Source organism: Calliopsis andreniformis, chromosome 4 (genome assembly GCF_051401765.1).
Source record: "Calliopsis andreniformis isolate RMS-2024a chromosome 4, iyCalAndr_principal, whole genome shotgun sequence".
Taxonomy (NCBI): domain Eukaryota; kingdom Metazoa; phylum Arthropoda; class Insecta; order Hymenoptera; family Andrenidae; genus Calliopsis; species Calliopsis andreniformis.
Genome location: NC_135065.1, coordinates 4,108,053 through 4,124,410, shown reverse-complemented (window position 1 = coordinate 4,124,410; position 16,358 = coordinate 4,108,053). Strand labels below are relative to the sequence as shown.

The window sequence follows — 16,358 nt, the reverse complement described above, 5'->3', positions numbered from 1 at the left end:
TAGTTCTGCGGCATTTTGAAATTTACAGATACAGATTTTCTAAAATTTCATTAATTCAGCTAAGGTTCTTATATTAGAACCACTGACTGCGAAAGAGTTACTAAATATATCTATTCTTCTCTCAAAAAGAATATTTAACTAAATTTCCATCTAAGCATCCATCCCTCAAAAACTCGCAAAATTAGTATCCCTTTTTCTGTGTCCCCTGAGCGATAACTCCTTAAATAAGCCATTCCTATTTTCAGTACAGTCACGCCGACTGTATAAAAACGAATTGTTATTTATAACGTCAAACACCTTCCCCTCTTTCTTCAGTTTCAGCAACGTGTTTTATACCTTCCTCATTCTCATTAAATTACGAGAGAAATTGTTTTTCACGGATACTAATGATGTTTTTCCCTCTCCTTGTGTCGGACAGATCACGAGAAGGAAGGACATGATAAACTGCGGCCGATGAAGAAGAGAACACGAGCGCGAGCAGGAGCACGAGCACGAGCGAGCGTCTTCGTCGAGGAAGACGCGAAGAAGCGACGAGGCGGCGGCAGCAATACCAATAAAAAGATCAACACTAGATCTGATGTTAGCGGACATTAACGGTAACCTGGCGGATCTGAGAAGCGAAGCGATGGCGTCGCAGAGATTTTGTCTGCGCTGGAATAATCATCAAAGTAACCTACTCTCTGTTTTCGACCAATTACTCCATGACGAGTCCTTCGTCGACGTTACGCTGGCCGTCGAGGGTCAGCTCCTCAGGGCACACAAGATGGTGCTGTCGGCGTGTAGCCCCTACTTTCAGGTAAAGACCAAGCCCCGATGAGTAATCCGTTGCTGTTCTCTCGCGATGTAAGTTCGCGACTCAGTGAGAAGATCGTAGAGTGCATTTGCAAGACCAATTTAGGCATTGATGGATCTGGTTGTGTGGCAAAACGACCTAAGTCATTTGTTTCTGTTTTCGAGATGATGGCGTTTAACGTTTTCAACTTGAATATTGCCTTATGTACTTGTCTTCTTGAACACTTATGTCAAAAAGTCCTTTTAATTCGTTCAGCTTTTATGAAGAGCCTGACTTGTCCCATCTGTATATGATATTGTGAATTGAACGAAAACGTAAGAGGGTAATGTCCTTTCTTTTTTTTGAAAATATAGATTTTGTATTCTAGGCCTCAATTCGAATTTTTTGAAAATTCGACGCTGGTTGTTTTGTCTTTCAGCCACAGAAATAGGTTTTTGTCTTCCTGAAAGTGTGAATGAGAAAACAATAGTGGGCAATGAGTGTGACGATCTTATACCGAGAGAATATTATAGTCTAATTATTTTTGTACCTGATTAGCAAAAAGTATTTCATAACAGTAGGAAGAATTAATTGTTTGTTATAATTTGGGGATTTGTCAGTAGTGAGATTATAGAGTGTAAGAGGTTAATTTTCGAGATTTTAACAAAAAGGGTTACTGAACTTCTACTTGACTCAGATAAGAGTGACAAGAAATGAGAATAGTGTAATGAGATAGTATCGTAATCATCAGTAATATCTATGACCTTTAATTATAGATGAGTAATTTGTGCAATAAGAAGTTGCATAATTTTTATTACAATCATAGGCAAAATAGCATTTCTTCATTCTATCGTTTCAAGAAAAATTACAGAAAATATTAAACATCATTACGAACTTCAATATATTAAATAACATCATTATGAACTTATTTAATATTAATAATAACGCAGAATCGTTAATATCGTGTAATACATTCATAATTACTGATTGACGCGTCAATACTGCTTGGTGCTAATTATATTCACCCGATTACTTTAGTCATTCATTCATCATAACTATAGACTACTTCGCATTTATAAACCTCGTCCATATGACCCGATTATACCGGTATCGTAATCGTTAATCATTAATTATGCTACATTTTATCCATCTCTAGTAAGAACTAAAGCAGAAAAGCATGCTTGAACTCATGGTTCGAAGGAAACGCACGTTTCTTCGAGTACCGATGACTCGCATTCTAGGACATTTATTAATAATTCATAACGACGAATTAATTCAGGAGTATTAATAATTCATAACCCCTCTTGAGAGCTCCATCGAACGTACACCTAAGCAACTCGTTTTTCTCTGTTGCAGGCCCTTTTCGTCGGCCACCCCGACAAGCACCCAATAGTCATTCTGAAAGATGTCCCCTACGTGGACATGCGCAGCCTCCTGGATTTCATGTATCGGGGGGAGGTCAGCGTCGACCAGGACAGGCTAACCGCCTTCTTGAGAGTCGCTGAGTCCCTCAGGATAAAGGGCCTGACCGAGGTAAACGAGGACAAGTGCGACTTGCCTAGTATTACCTCTTCGTTGCTTGGCAATCAAAACACAGTACCTCCACCACCGCCGAATCTACATAGAATAAACCAAATCGGGCCTCACCACCACGTCTCGCAGAAGAGGATGCACCACATGTCGAGCCACCCTCTGCTTGGCTCGGCCCTGTCCGCGCCGAAGAGGAAGCGGGGCAGGCCGAGGAAGCTGAGCGGTTCCTCCGACACGCCGATCAGCGAAATCGCGGGCCAGGACCTGCAGTCTTGCTCGGGATCTGATCTCGTGCAAGGCTCGCCGGAGATGATGGAAATGAAGATGGGTATCGACTTTCAGAGCGAAGGGAGCACGGGTAACACCGGGAGAGGCGCGAACGCTGGCTCCGCTAGCAACAATGTCAGCAGCAATAACGTTGGGAACTCGGCCTCGGGGACGACGGTTGCTTCCTCTTTGTCGTCGAGAAAGGACGAACCCACGGAGAACGGTACCGACACGCCCGAATCGCTGACGCCTCGCGTTAAAAGGGAACCTGAACCGACGCCTAGCACCTCTGCCCAAGGTGAGTAGAGTTTACTGAGCTGGAGTAATCCAATCGGCGAGTTGAAGAATAGTACAAGCCTAGAAAACACATTTTGGGATATTTGATCCCAACGTATAGTTCTGTGTATTATATAGGTACTTAGACCTCACAGAGTGTATTAAATCCACTTGTTTTCTGTGTGATTTTAATATACTTTGTCTCTGAAGTTTAGGTGCATAGAGTGTCCCAGAAATAGGTGGCCAAACTTTGGCATCGTATTCTACTTTGTCTAAAAATGGGAAAACTTAGGTCCACAAACTTTTTCTATCTGAGATACAAACGCTTTTTGTTCATAAGAGAATATTTTTGAAATGCTTTGTAACTTATCTAAAGAATTGATTGAAAATGGTTTCTGTCTGCAATGATATCCACTTGGCATGGACGTTCTAAAGACTGGGGAAGATGTTCAAAAAGTTCTGGAGTATTTCGAATTTCGTCACAAGTAGCATCTTCGAAAAGAGATAATTGCTGGACCAATTTTTTCGTCATTAAGGAGAGTAGAATACGATACCAAAGTCTGGTCACTTATTTCTGAAATACGCTGTATATCTGGACCCCCAAAATCAGAATGTACGAAGCCACTTGTTTCCTGACTAGAGTTCTCTTAATATACTTTGGTTCTGGGGTTCAGTTATAGTCTTAAGATTATTTGGAAATGACCAATTTTGAACTTGCACTGTTCTTCAACTAATCGATTTAATTTTTTTGCCTGATTTCTACTTGAATTACATTTCTGGAGCTGTCGATAATCTAATTGAGATTCGATTTGTACTTCAGCCTCTGAGGAGACGTTCGCGCGGCCGCACAGTAGACAAGGGAGCGAAGGTTTCAAGCAAGGTAAGAGATACCATAGTCAAACTTAACGATGATTAACCGTTTGAAGTACATTGTGACTTGATCACGATCGATGCTACTCGAAGTATAGCTTGAGCGGGTTTAATGGTTCGTTGATGGTTACTACGTGATATACAGCTGTTTGCTAATTCGCGTTTTCGATACTTCTCAATTATGGTAACTAACAAGGATAGAGGCGAATTTTAGGACTGAGTACCTGTAAATTGATTCTCGAATCATAGATAGCGATATTTGGATTTTGGTCGTTCTCTGGGACATATTGGAGTGATATTTGGAGAACTGTTTTGAACCAGGTTTTGCATATTCCGTGTACTCATTACCTAGATACTTATAGTGATTAGAGTACCGTAATAATTTTGTGCATAGGTTTTTAAATTGTCTGTGGGTAGTAAAGTATGAAATTCTAAACACATTTCATGAATTTTGATATTTTTTAAATAATATAAAAGTAGATTTGACAAAGTAGATTTTGAAACAATACAGATTTTGTGCTTGCAACTATTTCAAGTTCTCATAATTACTTACATCTTAATTATAATTAAAGCTACTAAAATAAAAAAGTATCATTAAAATTATGATCGCAAGTTTCTTACAAATTTAAAGATCCAGTAGATTCTCGCAACCAATATGCATTGTATGCAAAATTTGAAGTAAATCAGTGATTTAAATATCACAATGTCCTCATGCAACAACATCTAAAAGTACTTCAGATTATCTGCGATATTAATCCTGCTTATCAAAATTAGATTAAATTTTATTGAAACAGGAAGATATCTATAATTAATACATACATTTTCATAATTTTAATCAAACAATAACAATTTGCATGATTCAGTTTCCTACCATCAACGCAGTAAGAACTCATAGAGCAGACATCTCTTAAGCAAAACAACAAAAAAGTTGATTTATTTTTATACGATTCGTCGAGGTCGATCGACGTTAGTTAATCAAACATTCAGTTTACAAGTCTTTTCAAGCGACGTCGTTTCGCTCCTCAATAACCAATCTATCATTCGCATTTACCAAAACGCCTACTTAAAAAAAAAAAAAAAAAAATACAAAGAAAAGAAATTGAAGGTTCTTCTCAGACTTTAACCGCAGGCGAAAGAACGCTAAACTGCTTTACGATGTGCTAATGAATTTAATTTTTCAGAATGATCGTCTGTTAATTTTACCGTGTGCTCATCGTTGCGCGACTGCAAAACGAATTACGCTAGTGCAGTATCGCGGCAATGCTTATCCGGAGATGTTATTTCTTTGACCGTGGTAGATTCAAATACTCTAGGAAACGATTTAAAAAAAAAAAAAAAAAGTAACAAAAAAATCGAGAAATATGTTGAAACTCGAGTCGATGAATTTGTTGACGGGCGCAATTCGTTAAGATGTTAACTCGAGGACGGCTGCCTGAGCTAGCATCCTTACATGAAATTAAGGTCAACAAATCTCGCCAGAGAGTGGTAAACGTCATCTAGACTCGTTCCGTGTTTTGGAGCAGGTGCGAATAGACTCCCAGGAGTTTTGTACGTTGCGTGCGTGTCACGTGTTTCTAAAGTCGGCCTGTAAAAGAACCGTTTCCCTATTTCGCCGTGCAACCCGAAACGAATCTTTCGGCAGGGCCGAGGCGTGAAATATTGAAACACGATGCGCGCCGTGTTTTTACGGGGCTTTAGAAAACGAGACCTACTTGAGTCACGCGTGTTGACCTCTGGTGGCGACTTGACGAATTGAACCGACCAAAATATATAAAAAAAAAACAAAGTAAAAAAAAAAAGTACCACGTAGAACAAAACTAAGAAAACATGTGTGCATATATACACGGTGTACCATTTGTATGCATAATTACATATATATACATATATTCATATTATATAGAAAAAAAAAAAAGTAACAAAGTGTGTACGAGAGAGAAAGGAAGCCGTCGTCTCGTTGAATACGCAGGCATGCTGCTCCGAAACGACGAGACGTTCGAGCGGGACCAAGCGTGCCAACAGACACACAAGACATTCCCTTTGAATGCTGTAGTCTCCAAAAAATCTAACCTACCACCCACCGATATTGTCTCTCGTTCAAGGGCATATGTATTTATATATATAGATATATAAATATATATACAAATCTACAAATACCCAATATAGTTCATTTACGCTCGGCCAATGCGCAGCGCCTCGTTCCTTCTTCTTACCATTCTCATTGTATCTTCCACCTTGCCTGCCTTTTCGATTACCTGTGTGTATATATGTATATGTATATATTCAAATTTATTATTTATATATAGATATACACATACAGTTCTACATTTCACTATCACTTTTAACTTACCCCCTTCTCGAAGCAAGCCCCCATTTGACACGTTTATCACACACCCGCACGAATGAGAAACGCTTCGCTGCCATTGGCCACTTGGTAAAAGGAGGGGGTGGAGCCAGCTTTTAGCGGTGCTTACATAATTTTTTTTTTTTCCTGATTTTCATTTAAACGCTGGTTAACTCTTTTTTTTCTTTCTTTCACCGTTTTCGTTTCACGTCGCGGTGAGGAAGCTGAAAATTCAATTGTTCCCGAGTGACAGACCGCGGGTGATGCGCGATCTTATCGTAAATGGACAATGATGAGAGAGTGCCGCGTACAGTTCGAAAAAGAGCAGAAAAGAAAGAAAAAAAGCGAGAAATAGAGTGAAAAAGAAAACCCGAGATAGACGACGAACGTCGGCGAAGTTATCGCTTCCGCCTTCTCTTGCGTTCTTCTCGTTGCCTGTAGTCGGGTTCAGGACGGACGAGGGCACGGAGAAAACCGGAAATCCTAGAACAGATGAAAGCGACAGGACGGAAAGAGAGAGGGACGATGTTCGATGGAACTAGCCGAAGGGGAGAGAGTGAGAGAGAGCGATACGGGGAGAGAAAGATCGAAAGATTGACGGGACTGAGAGAGAGATCAATGATACGAAAACGCGACGTACGTGTTCGTGCCTCGGAGGACCACGAAACAGTAGAAAACGGAGAACAGAAAACAAAAGACGAATTGAGAGAGGAAAAGAGATAGAGAGAGAAAAAAAAATAGAGAGAAAACGAGAAAAGAAAGAAAAATACACAAGAAAAGAGAGAAAAGTCACGGAAAATGAAACGTACTGACGTACGGGCACGCAGGCGCGCGCGCGCGTGACAGAGTGGTTCGAAGATGTCGAAGATCCGTTCGTTAGTGACCGTGAAACGTGTTGCTTTGTTCTCTTAGCGCAGGTGAGTTGAGATTATCTGAATCACCATTCGATCTCTGAGAGATTACCTTTGCGCGGGGGAAGCGAGGGAACTAGGGGAGGCCAGCCGCTCGAAAAACTCTGAAACCGTTCCGAAATGCCAGAATATGTATATAAATATACATATCTGTACATAAGAGAAAGTCGAATAAAAGAATCTGAATGTGTACCATTGAAGCCGAAAGCGGATTAAATCCTATATACATGTATAAACTGTTAACATATCTATATATATATACATATAAATTGCATCGAAGAAGAGAGAACGTTGCTTCTTCTCGAGCGTCCTCGATCTCGATGGATCGTATTCCCGGTGGTTAAGGAATGGAATAAATTACCAACGATCAGACTGACGGGACGCACGGACGGGATTCATATATATGTATAATAAAAAAAAAAAAAAAAAAAAAAAAGATATATCTATCGATTCGATTCTTTGGGGGTTTTCCGAGTGTGTACATGACTTTTATGCTGTTCCGTTTTCACATCTCGCATATACGCCCGTATATGCTGCGTGCGCTCGCTTTGCCTGACTCTGTGTGTACATGTTGGATGCCTGGGTGCGTATTTGTGTACTTTGGATATGGGTTAGCGGATAGATGAGTCGATCTGAACAGCGAAAGAGGTGGGAGGGTGGGGGTGGGGATTAAAAAAGAAAAAAAAAAGAAGATAGAAAGTCACAAATGATTGTGTGTGCAAGGCTGCGTGAGCGAGGGTGTAGAAAGCGTGTGCGTGAGAAGTGTCGCGAATGGGGGAGAGATAGACCCATAGGAGGGGCGGAGGTGCGTGGAGGAGGAGAGGGTGGGTGAATGGGAAGGAAGGCGTGAGAGAGTGCATGGGTGAGAGAACGTGGTATCCATTTGGAAGAGAGGAAGAAAGAGAGGCTTCGTTGAGTCGCTGAAATTGCTCTCTTCGCGGTATGGCAACGTGGACGGTAACAGTCCTTTTCGCAGCCGTACGGGATCGAGGCAAAGCCGCGATCAACAGCGGAGCAGTGGCGAGAGCGTGCGTGAGAGCGAACGAAAGAATCTGAAGAGGGAATGACGACGGGCGAGAAAGAAGAGGGGTGGGTGGTAGGGGTGGGAACACAGGTGCGGCTTTGAAACACTTTACATGGGACAGAGTTGACGGACAGTCGGTTCGAAGTACGGTCTTTTTTGCTGGCTCTACCCTTCCTCTTGCTTCCCCCCACAAATATAGAAATACGTTTATGTATATGTATATCAGTACAATATTATACACAATTATACAGGGTGCGGCGGTATTGACGGTACAAATGTGTACGGGTTGATTATTTGGTCGAAGATGAGGTGAGACTGTGGAATACATATGATTTTTATCCATACAGCACTTGGTTTTCGAGATGGGACTTCGTAGGATTAAGTAAGAGCACAGTGTCTTTTCGCTGAGAGCTCTATTGTGTCTCTAGAAGTGACTCTATCTTTCTCGGTTTCAATTTTGGCAAGACACACTTGAATTCTTCGGTGCCTGAAATGATTTTATTAGAAATGCATCCGATAGATATGTTCTATGAACCTGTTAGGAGACTATAGCGAGTAGTAATTATAGGTGTGATTGTGTAAGCTAAGGACATCTACGAAATTATTTTTTCCTTGTAATACATACGTATAGTAGTCTTTCACTATTAGCTTACAGTTCGCTGGCGAGCTTATAATGAGGGATTCGTTTCTGCAATGAAGTTATAGATATTATGTACTCACTTTTGTCTTGTCAAAAATGTAAACGAGATTTCCGAAATTCTATAAAAAAATCAGTAATGAAAAGGATATCGGAATTATTAACACTTTCACTGCCATGCCATCCATATGTGGGTGACAATTTTTACATAATTTAGAACAATATTAACTTACACGATTATGAATGATATTAATAAAAAATTATAGCGTCAACGTGACAGTTATTAAAAGAATGGAAACACTATAGAATATATATGAGAATGTTATAGAATTTTCAGTGTAGTTAGCGCAGCAGTCAAATTATTAAATAGATTAATCAAGGTCCTAATGATTAATGTTTAACACAGTATTAACATTTCGTGTGTTAGCTTAACAAAAAAAAAAATGCTTAAGAATGATCAAAAACAGGAAATTTATTCCTTTAATTAATTTAGTTTTTGAGTGCCATCATTTCTATTTTTGAAAATCTTTGTATACTGTGTTTGGTTTGTATTTATCTCTTCGACGTATAATGTGTCATTTAAAATATTAAACGAAAAATTGTTATTTAAAATTGGTATCTAAAATTGAATTTGTGGAAATATTGATAAAATATTCATCAGTATCTCTTGAGCCAATCATTGAAAAAAATTAAATATTCTATTAACTACACAGAATATCTTATTATAAGCTCACAACTTAGAACCAATTAGGACCCTGATAAACGTTAAAAACTCGTTTCTAAGATCATTTTCTACTTTTCTGTCATTTTAATTTGCTTCTTCAAAGTTGAGATTCAGGTAGAACGAAAAAGTAGTTTTTATGACCCGTGACTGCATCATTGAACTTGCATCTAGACATTATGCTGAGAATGAAAAAAACAAATTTAGTGATCTTACAGGCAAACATGTTATTCCACTCTCAGAGCCAACTATCTCGAAAACTGATCTGAATACGAAACAAAATGTGTTCTACAGTTTGAATATTCATATTCTCGAACAAATAACTAGGTCATATACATATGTACCACCAGTACAGCCACAGCCTGTGTATACATTACTGTTAGTATTATAGTGCATAATGTGTTCATATTTAAGTCAACCGTATACCTAGGTGCTCGGTTGTAGTTACGCATCGCACATATCACCCCATCTAAATTCAAAACCTTCCTCTGACTCATTTCGCTTCAGCGTAAGCAGTAACCATTGTTCTACTCCACTATTTGAAACCCAAGAATTATCTACCTCTATTCACCCGATAAGCCCAGGCCAACAGGCTCGTCGAGTGTAACTACAACCAGACACCTCGGTATCGAACTACAGCACTAACCAGGCGTCGAGAATTGCTTATAGGAGAGAGCTTTGTTCGTTTCAGACTCGGAGGAGACGTCGAGTGGCGGTGGCTCGCAGTCACCGACTCACATTCGCATCAACTTCGAGCGTTGCTTTCGCAAGGAGTACAGCGCGACGTCTCTGCAGGGAAAAACAACGTCGGCCAGCACCGCGGCGTCCATGGACGACTCGCAGCAGTACTCCGACTCCGAGTCGGAGCAGAAGGTGTCGAAAGACAATCTGAGCAGTGCCATATTTAACCTGGTCGCCGGTGAGTCGGAGATCAGTCAGAGCGACTTCGAGGGATCGTTCAAGGTCGAGAACGAGAGGACCGAGGGTTCGGTGCGGGACTTCTGCGTGAAGGAGGGCGACGTATACCGGTGTACCGTATGCCATCGTACCTACACACACATCAGCAACTTCTGCCGGCACTACGTCACCTCGCACAAGCCTAACGTCAAGTACTATCCCTGTCCGGTTTGCTTCAAGGAGTTCACGCGGAAAGACAACATGGTCGCCCACGTGAAAATCATACACAGCCTGAAGCCGCACATGAGCCTCAGCAGCAACAGCGGCAGCAGTAGCATGGGCCAGCAACGGTAGACCGCTGACGCCGCGTCCGCTCTTCTCAGGCTACGTTCCTTGCCTCTGCCGCGTGTCTCTTGAAACAAAACCACCCCGAACTTCAGGGAGCCACCGAAACTGACGAGCAGGTTGCCTGCGAGCGTCGACAATTGTTGAGCGAATCGTTGATCGATTTTTCTCGGGCTAGAGTCGAGGAACGTTGGACGAAAGAAGGGAAAACACCCACGAGAAGCTCAAAAGAGAGTGCACGTGCACGTCAGCGGCCTGGGTAAATCCTGTGGCTGTGCGAGAGAAAGGAAAGGATCGTTTCGAACGAAGGCAGAGAGAACGAGTAGATAAGCGTGAGACAACTTTGGGCAATAACTCTGGCGGGATCGAGGGTGGGACATCCGGGGATTAAAGAGATACAAGCTGTAAACGTTGAACGTCGTTGACATATGGCTAGTTGCATATTCATTCCTTTGCATATTCAATGGGCGTTCGACGGGTAACGAAGGAGAAGCTATGTCTATGGAAACGTTAAATCCGTGAATACGGGGGAACTTAATCGGGGCCACGCGCCCTCGTAGCTCAAAATAGTTTCTCTGTTTCGCTCGGCCGATGTGTTGTATATTAATACGGAGAACGTGAATTTTAATAAGCGTACGGCGTATGATATTAAAACGTAGCAGCTAGTAGAGTCGAATACAAATTACACTCGCGTTACCTCTTCGTTATTCGCAATCGGTTTTCCATCGCGTTCAAATCTCGCGCGTTTATCGTTGCGTCAGCTACTGGTTTTCTCTCGATTCGTTCGAAATTAGTCGCCCCCTTCGACGTGGTAAGCAATTGTCAGCCTGCTTCGTCGCCGATGGGGCCCTTTTTTCCTCAAGAAAAGAACGATTCGCGCGCGTGACACACAACGGGCATTAAGTTACAGACGAAACGAGCTTTACCCGCGTGTCTACCCCTCGAACTGGGGGTAGTCGTGGACCTATACAAAAGAAATGAGAAAAAGAATGAAAGGAATATGTGCATACAAAGAGTTTATATATCGATCGAACCGGTGTATTCGTTTAATCGTCTCAACGTAGTTCTGCGACCACACGGGGATCAGTTATAATAGAATTAAATGTATCGCAGACGAAACGTGAGTCCAAATCAACAAAGAAATATATTTACTATCGCGTGACTATTATATTACGGAAAGAATCAAACGTGTGCCGCGCGTAACTTTGTCTACGATTACGTACCGTGTTTACGAGTAATGAATGAACGGTTGCGCGCGCGCACGATATAAGTAAGGGAACCACGTAGACTGAGTAAATGCAATATATATGTACGATGACCGTTCGCCATGTTGTTGAGCCGTTGAGCTGTTGTGTCGAGCTGTCGAGCCTGATTTGGAGTTATAATAGTAGTTCTAATAGGGAGCCAAGGGGGTGAATAGAAGTCCGCGGGTTAGAGGGAAGGATAGAGGCGGTGGGAGATACGTTAATGGGGAAATTAAAGGAGCGGGACATGCAATTTTTGAAAGACTGCAGAGGGACGGTTTTAACGACACCAAATACAAGATAGTACTGACATTGGATAGACTGAAGGCACTTTAGTAGTAACTTAACGCCGTATCGTACTGTACTGTACCGTACTCGATTGAACAAAAGCGTTTCCGCTTGCTCGGTAAAACCGTACACACATTTTTGTATTATATATAGATTATATACATATACATATATCTCTACGTACGTTGATTTTTATCGTAACCCACGAAACGTTTTTAATAGTGGGTTTATATTGAATATATATCATTCCGAGAGGAAGAAAAAAAGAAGCAATCTTTTAGGTCAATGTTGAATAATTTTACGTGAATTTATATAAAATCAGTGCTATATGTATGTTAGAGATCTGGTTCTCAAACTGGGAGTACAATACTGTGTCTAACGAAGAAGAGAGTATTGGGTCGTGATTTATTGCTTTTTGTAAAAATAGTACAATCGTATTGAATAGATGACTTGTTGAGTAATTCGCAGTATAAGTAAAATTAAGAAGTTAATAAGTTTTAAGTGCTCAAGAGCGATCTAGGGAAAATTGACTCCGCCTTCTGGATCTGTAAATTTGCGGGACATTTTAGGAAGGGATAATTAAGTAACATAATGGGATCTCTGAAAACTTGTTTATAGTGTAAAATCTGAGAAACCAGTAATATCTATTATCTCATATATATTATTTACTATCGTATAGAAGTTTATACAAAAGAGGGGATAAGACTTTAAAAGACTACACAAAACACACCACCAAGGGGAAAGTTTGAGAACCAGAGTATTAGAGTCTGTTTCTTTTTGTACATAGTACATACTGAATAACGTAGGACAAGGACGCGTGTATCCAGGGTCGTAGAAAATTATTGTTGTTAAAAGTTAGTCCTTGTCCTACCTGTTACAGAACATTCGCGGGTGTCCTGATGCAATTGATTCTCTAGATTTTATTCTACCGAAAGGAAAACAATCGTAATTCGTTTGTCTTGACGGCATATCGCGAAAATCGTCACGGGTGAATCGATAAACTGTTCAAGAGGGATACGGCTACAGTGATGGTATATAGGCTTAGTCGTGAGAGACAGCACTAAAAATACGATCGTAGCTTACTATATTTTGCACTTTACACATTGTCGAATCCTCTCTAGTCGAAAATCCTCGTTCATAGATCCGTTGTTAGCGTTTATGGACGACCGTGCATGAATCGGAGAGGAAGCGAAACGATTTATATACAAATTTTTTCATTAGTTGGGCATAGACGTTAGACGACTAGAGGCTATATAATAATAATTATAAATATTATTACAAGCTACTATTAATTAATTACTATCGTAACGGAAACCTTTGTTGTTATTTTAATACACGTGGGAGTTCAAGCGAAATCATAGAGGCGAAGGAGACGAGAAAGGGGGAGAGAGGATGCAAGCCGTGATTCGATGGCATGGTTCTTATCCGATTGCCCACGATTGACCAGTGTTGTTCGTTCGTTATTTCAAGAGATATCTAGCGTTGCAAAGATAAAAGAATTTTAGTTGTAAGTGATAGGAGCGACGAGAGAAAGGTTCGTGGTCTCCGCGCGCAATTACGCGTACTTTTAGGAAGATAGAGGGTTATATTAATTAGTTAGGCAGGCAGCAAAGATAGAAGAGTAGGTCAAATGAAGAAATTAGGAAAGAGGGTGAGAAGAGAGAGATATCAGAATCATACGAGAATGTTTTAGGGATTTCTGATCATATTAAGGGGATGGACCGTGCCGCTGACTCGCTGATCAATATGCTCTCAGGTCAATTATTTTCAAAATTGATGAAGAAAACTTTCATGGACCAAAGAGTATCTACCTTATACGGGGTAGATTATTTTCGGCAGGCGAAAAGATGCTTTTTTTAAGAAATTAATAAGGTGGGGGGTGGTATGGTCAACTGGCCGGTCTTTATGAAATTGTGTTCACGATGGGTTATCGCGAAAGCCCGTCCAAAGTGGAAACATGATATAAAAGAGGGGAGGGGGTGTATACTGATAGTTGATAAATATAAATATAAAAGTGCAAAGAGGCAGCGGCTAAACAGCTTATATTATATATATATATCAATTTAAAGTAAAGGAGAAGCAGAATAATAATTAAAGTAATACACTCACATTTGATAATCACTGAGAGGCTAAGACTAACTCAATTTTAGATGGCAGGCAAGAAAGAAAGATTATTCGTATCGATATCGAACGGAAAGTACAGCGGAATGGAGCTCTCGGATCGTCTAAAGAAATTCAATTGCCAAATTCTAAAAAGTACACTTTCAATCCCAAGTTCTATTCTTTCTATTCATTATAGTGGACGATTTTCTTTGAACATAGGTTAGAACATTTTGAGCATTCTTCTTCAACCAGGGGCCTTCCGTTGTAGCTCGTTTGGGGAATTCAATTTTTATTCATCCGTGAAGAAAAAAAAAAACGAGTGTTAATTTACCCTAGTCGACTGTTACGTGAGAAATCGCTCAAGAAATTTTTGTCTCTGATTTTATCTTCAACGACCTTTAATTCCTTTCTTAATCTTGCATAATATAAGTTCAATCGATTATCTTATTCCTCATAGTACAAGTAAACAAAGATAAGAGGAATTAAAAATTTCACACAACAGTTGCAGAACATTTGATAATAAAAAGAAATGTTATAATGGCACCAAAGCAAGTGGGGTCGATGCTCTGCTCTACATCGAATTCCTTACTGGTATCTTAAGGCTCGTGATCAGGGTAAACTGATACCTAAATAAAATTGTTAAAATCTTAGCAACAGATCTTGAAAGCTTTGCTACGAAATTTTATCGTACAACATTCGCTCACGTTCGTTGCCTTTAATGTTGTTAAACTTTTTAGAATTAAGGTTGTAAAAAGGGAAATTCATGTTGCCAATCAGTAAGCGTTAGTTGCGCCTGTGCGGGGCGTTTTTAAGGATTAAGGATGTAACGTAATGAGATCCTTGTATTCGTACAAAATTAGTGTTCAAATTGTAATAAGTGTTCATAGCAGGAAAGGGACAAAAAAAAAGTGTTAAAATGTTATAAGGAATCGGTTCGTAGGGGGAGGGTGTGTACCTTGTGCTTGCGTCACGTGCCTTTTTTCAAGTATTTTCGAAAAAAAGATATAAAAACAAAAGAAAGAAAGAAAGAAAGAGAAATTGTAATCTGCAACTGTTTCATCTTTTCTTCAGACAATATCACGTTAATTACGAAGCAAGGGCGAATTTCTCACGCTAATCGGGGTGGGTAGAAATCGCAGAGGTCTCGTTGATGAGTTTCGCGTTGAGCATATATTTTAATTAATTTATATAAGTCTACGGGTGGATACGGGGAATGAATACGATGAAAAAAAAAAAGAAACAAGAAAATTTTAAATAGAAATATATTATATTTATAACGCGCGCGACTCTTGCAACGGCGACGTGCGAACGATTCTCGTCTTTTTATTTGTCCCCCACCTTTTTTCGACGAGGAGGGGCCACCAGTCAATACCGATTATCCTCTAAGTTTTTCTGTTTCTTCACGTGTTATCGGCATCTGACGCTGTTGCAAGAGACCGCCGCGAAAGAGGAACAGAGCGAAAGAGTGTGTGTGAGAAAAAGCGAGAGAAAGAGCGAAAGGGAGAGAGAGCGAGAGAGAGAGAGAGGTAAATTACGAGGCTTAAAAAGCAGACTGTACTATCGGATAGATTTTAATATATATATTAAATATAAATATAAATATATATATATATATACATAAACAATATATATATATATATATATTAAAAAAAGAAAGAATCATAGTTTATTATCGCAAAATAAATTACACGCATATGTACACAGACACGTATACAGAGAGAGAGACACATATACAAATTGCGCGAATGGGCGTAAAGATGATAGGTATATGTATACACATATACAGAATAAGTCATAACGCGTATATGTGTATACACATATATTAATATTATTATTATTATTGCGATGATTATTATTAATATTATTATTGCGATTATTATTATTATTATTAATATTATTACGATTATTATTATCATTATTATTATATATTATATATATATATAAACAAAAGTTATATCGAATATATTTTAGCGCTAGTTGATAATACCTATTAACGTCGTTGCAGTTTTTGAAATGATGCGTCAGAAAACGAGAGTTAAAAAAAAAATAAGATGGAGAGATGTGGTTGACTTTTAACTTTATATATTATACGTTGAATTAACGTACTTCAGTGGGATCCAATAATAATATTG

At 39.7% G+C, this 16,358-nt stretch overlaps 1 protein-coding gene across 3 annotated transcripts in view; it reads left to right on the top strand.

The window, feature by feature from the left end:
• Positions 1-16,358, top strand: part of Ttk (zinc finger and BTB domain-containing protein ttk) — a 57,335-nt gene that overhangs the window by 19,036 nt on the left and 21,941 nt on the right. For 2 of the 3 annotated variants that reach the window (XM_076376270.1, XM_076376269.1), the window contains exons 2-4: positions 419-796; positions 2,129-2,867; positions 3,666-3,725. In XM_076376270.1, coding sequence (XP_076232385.1) covers positions 578-796; positions 2,129-2,867; positions 3,666-3,725 — 1,018 coding nt within the window. In that variant the 5' untranslated portion in view covers positions 419-577. Of the gene's footprint in view, positions 1-418; positions 797-2,128; positions 2,868-3,665; positions 3,726-10,040; positions 10,755-16,358 lie in introns of those variants that run through there. The other variant, XM_076376271.1, reaches the window with a different exon arrangement.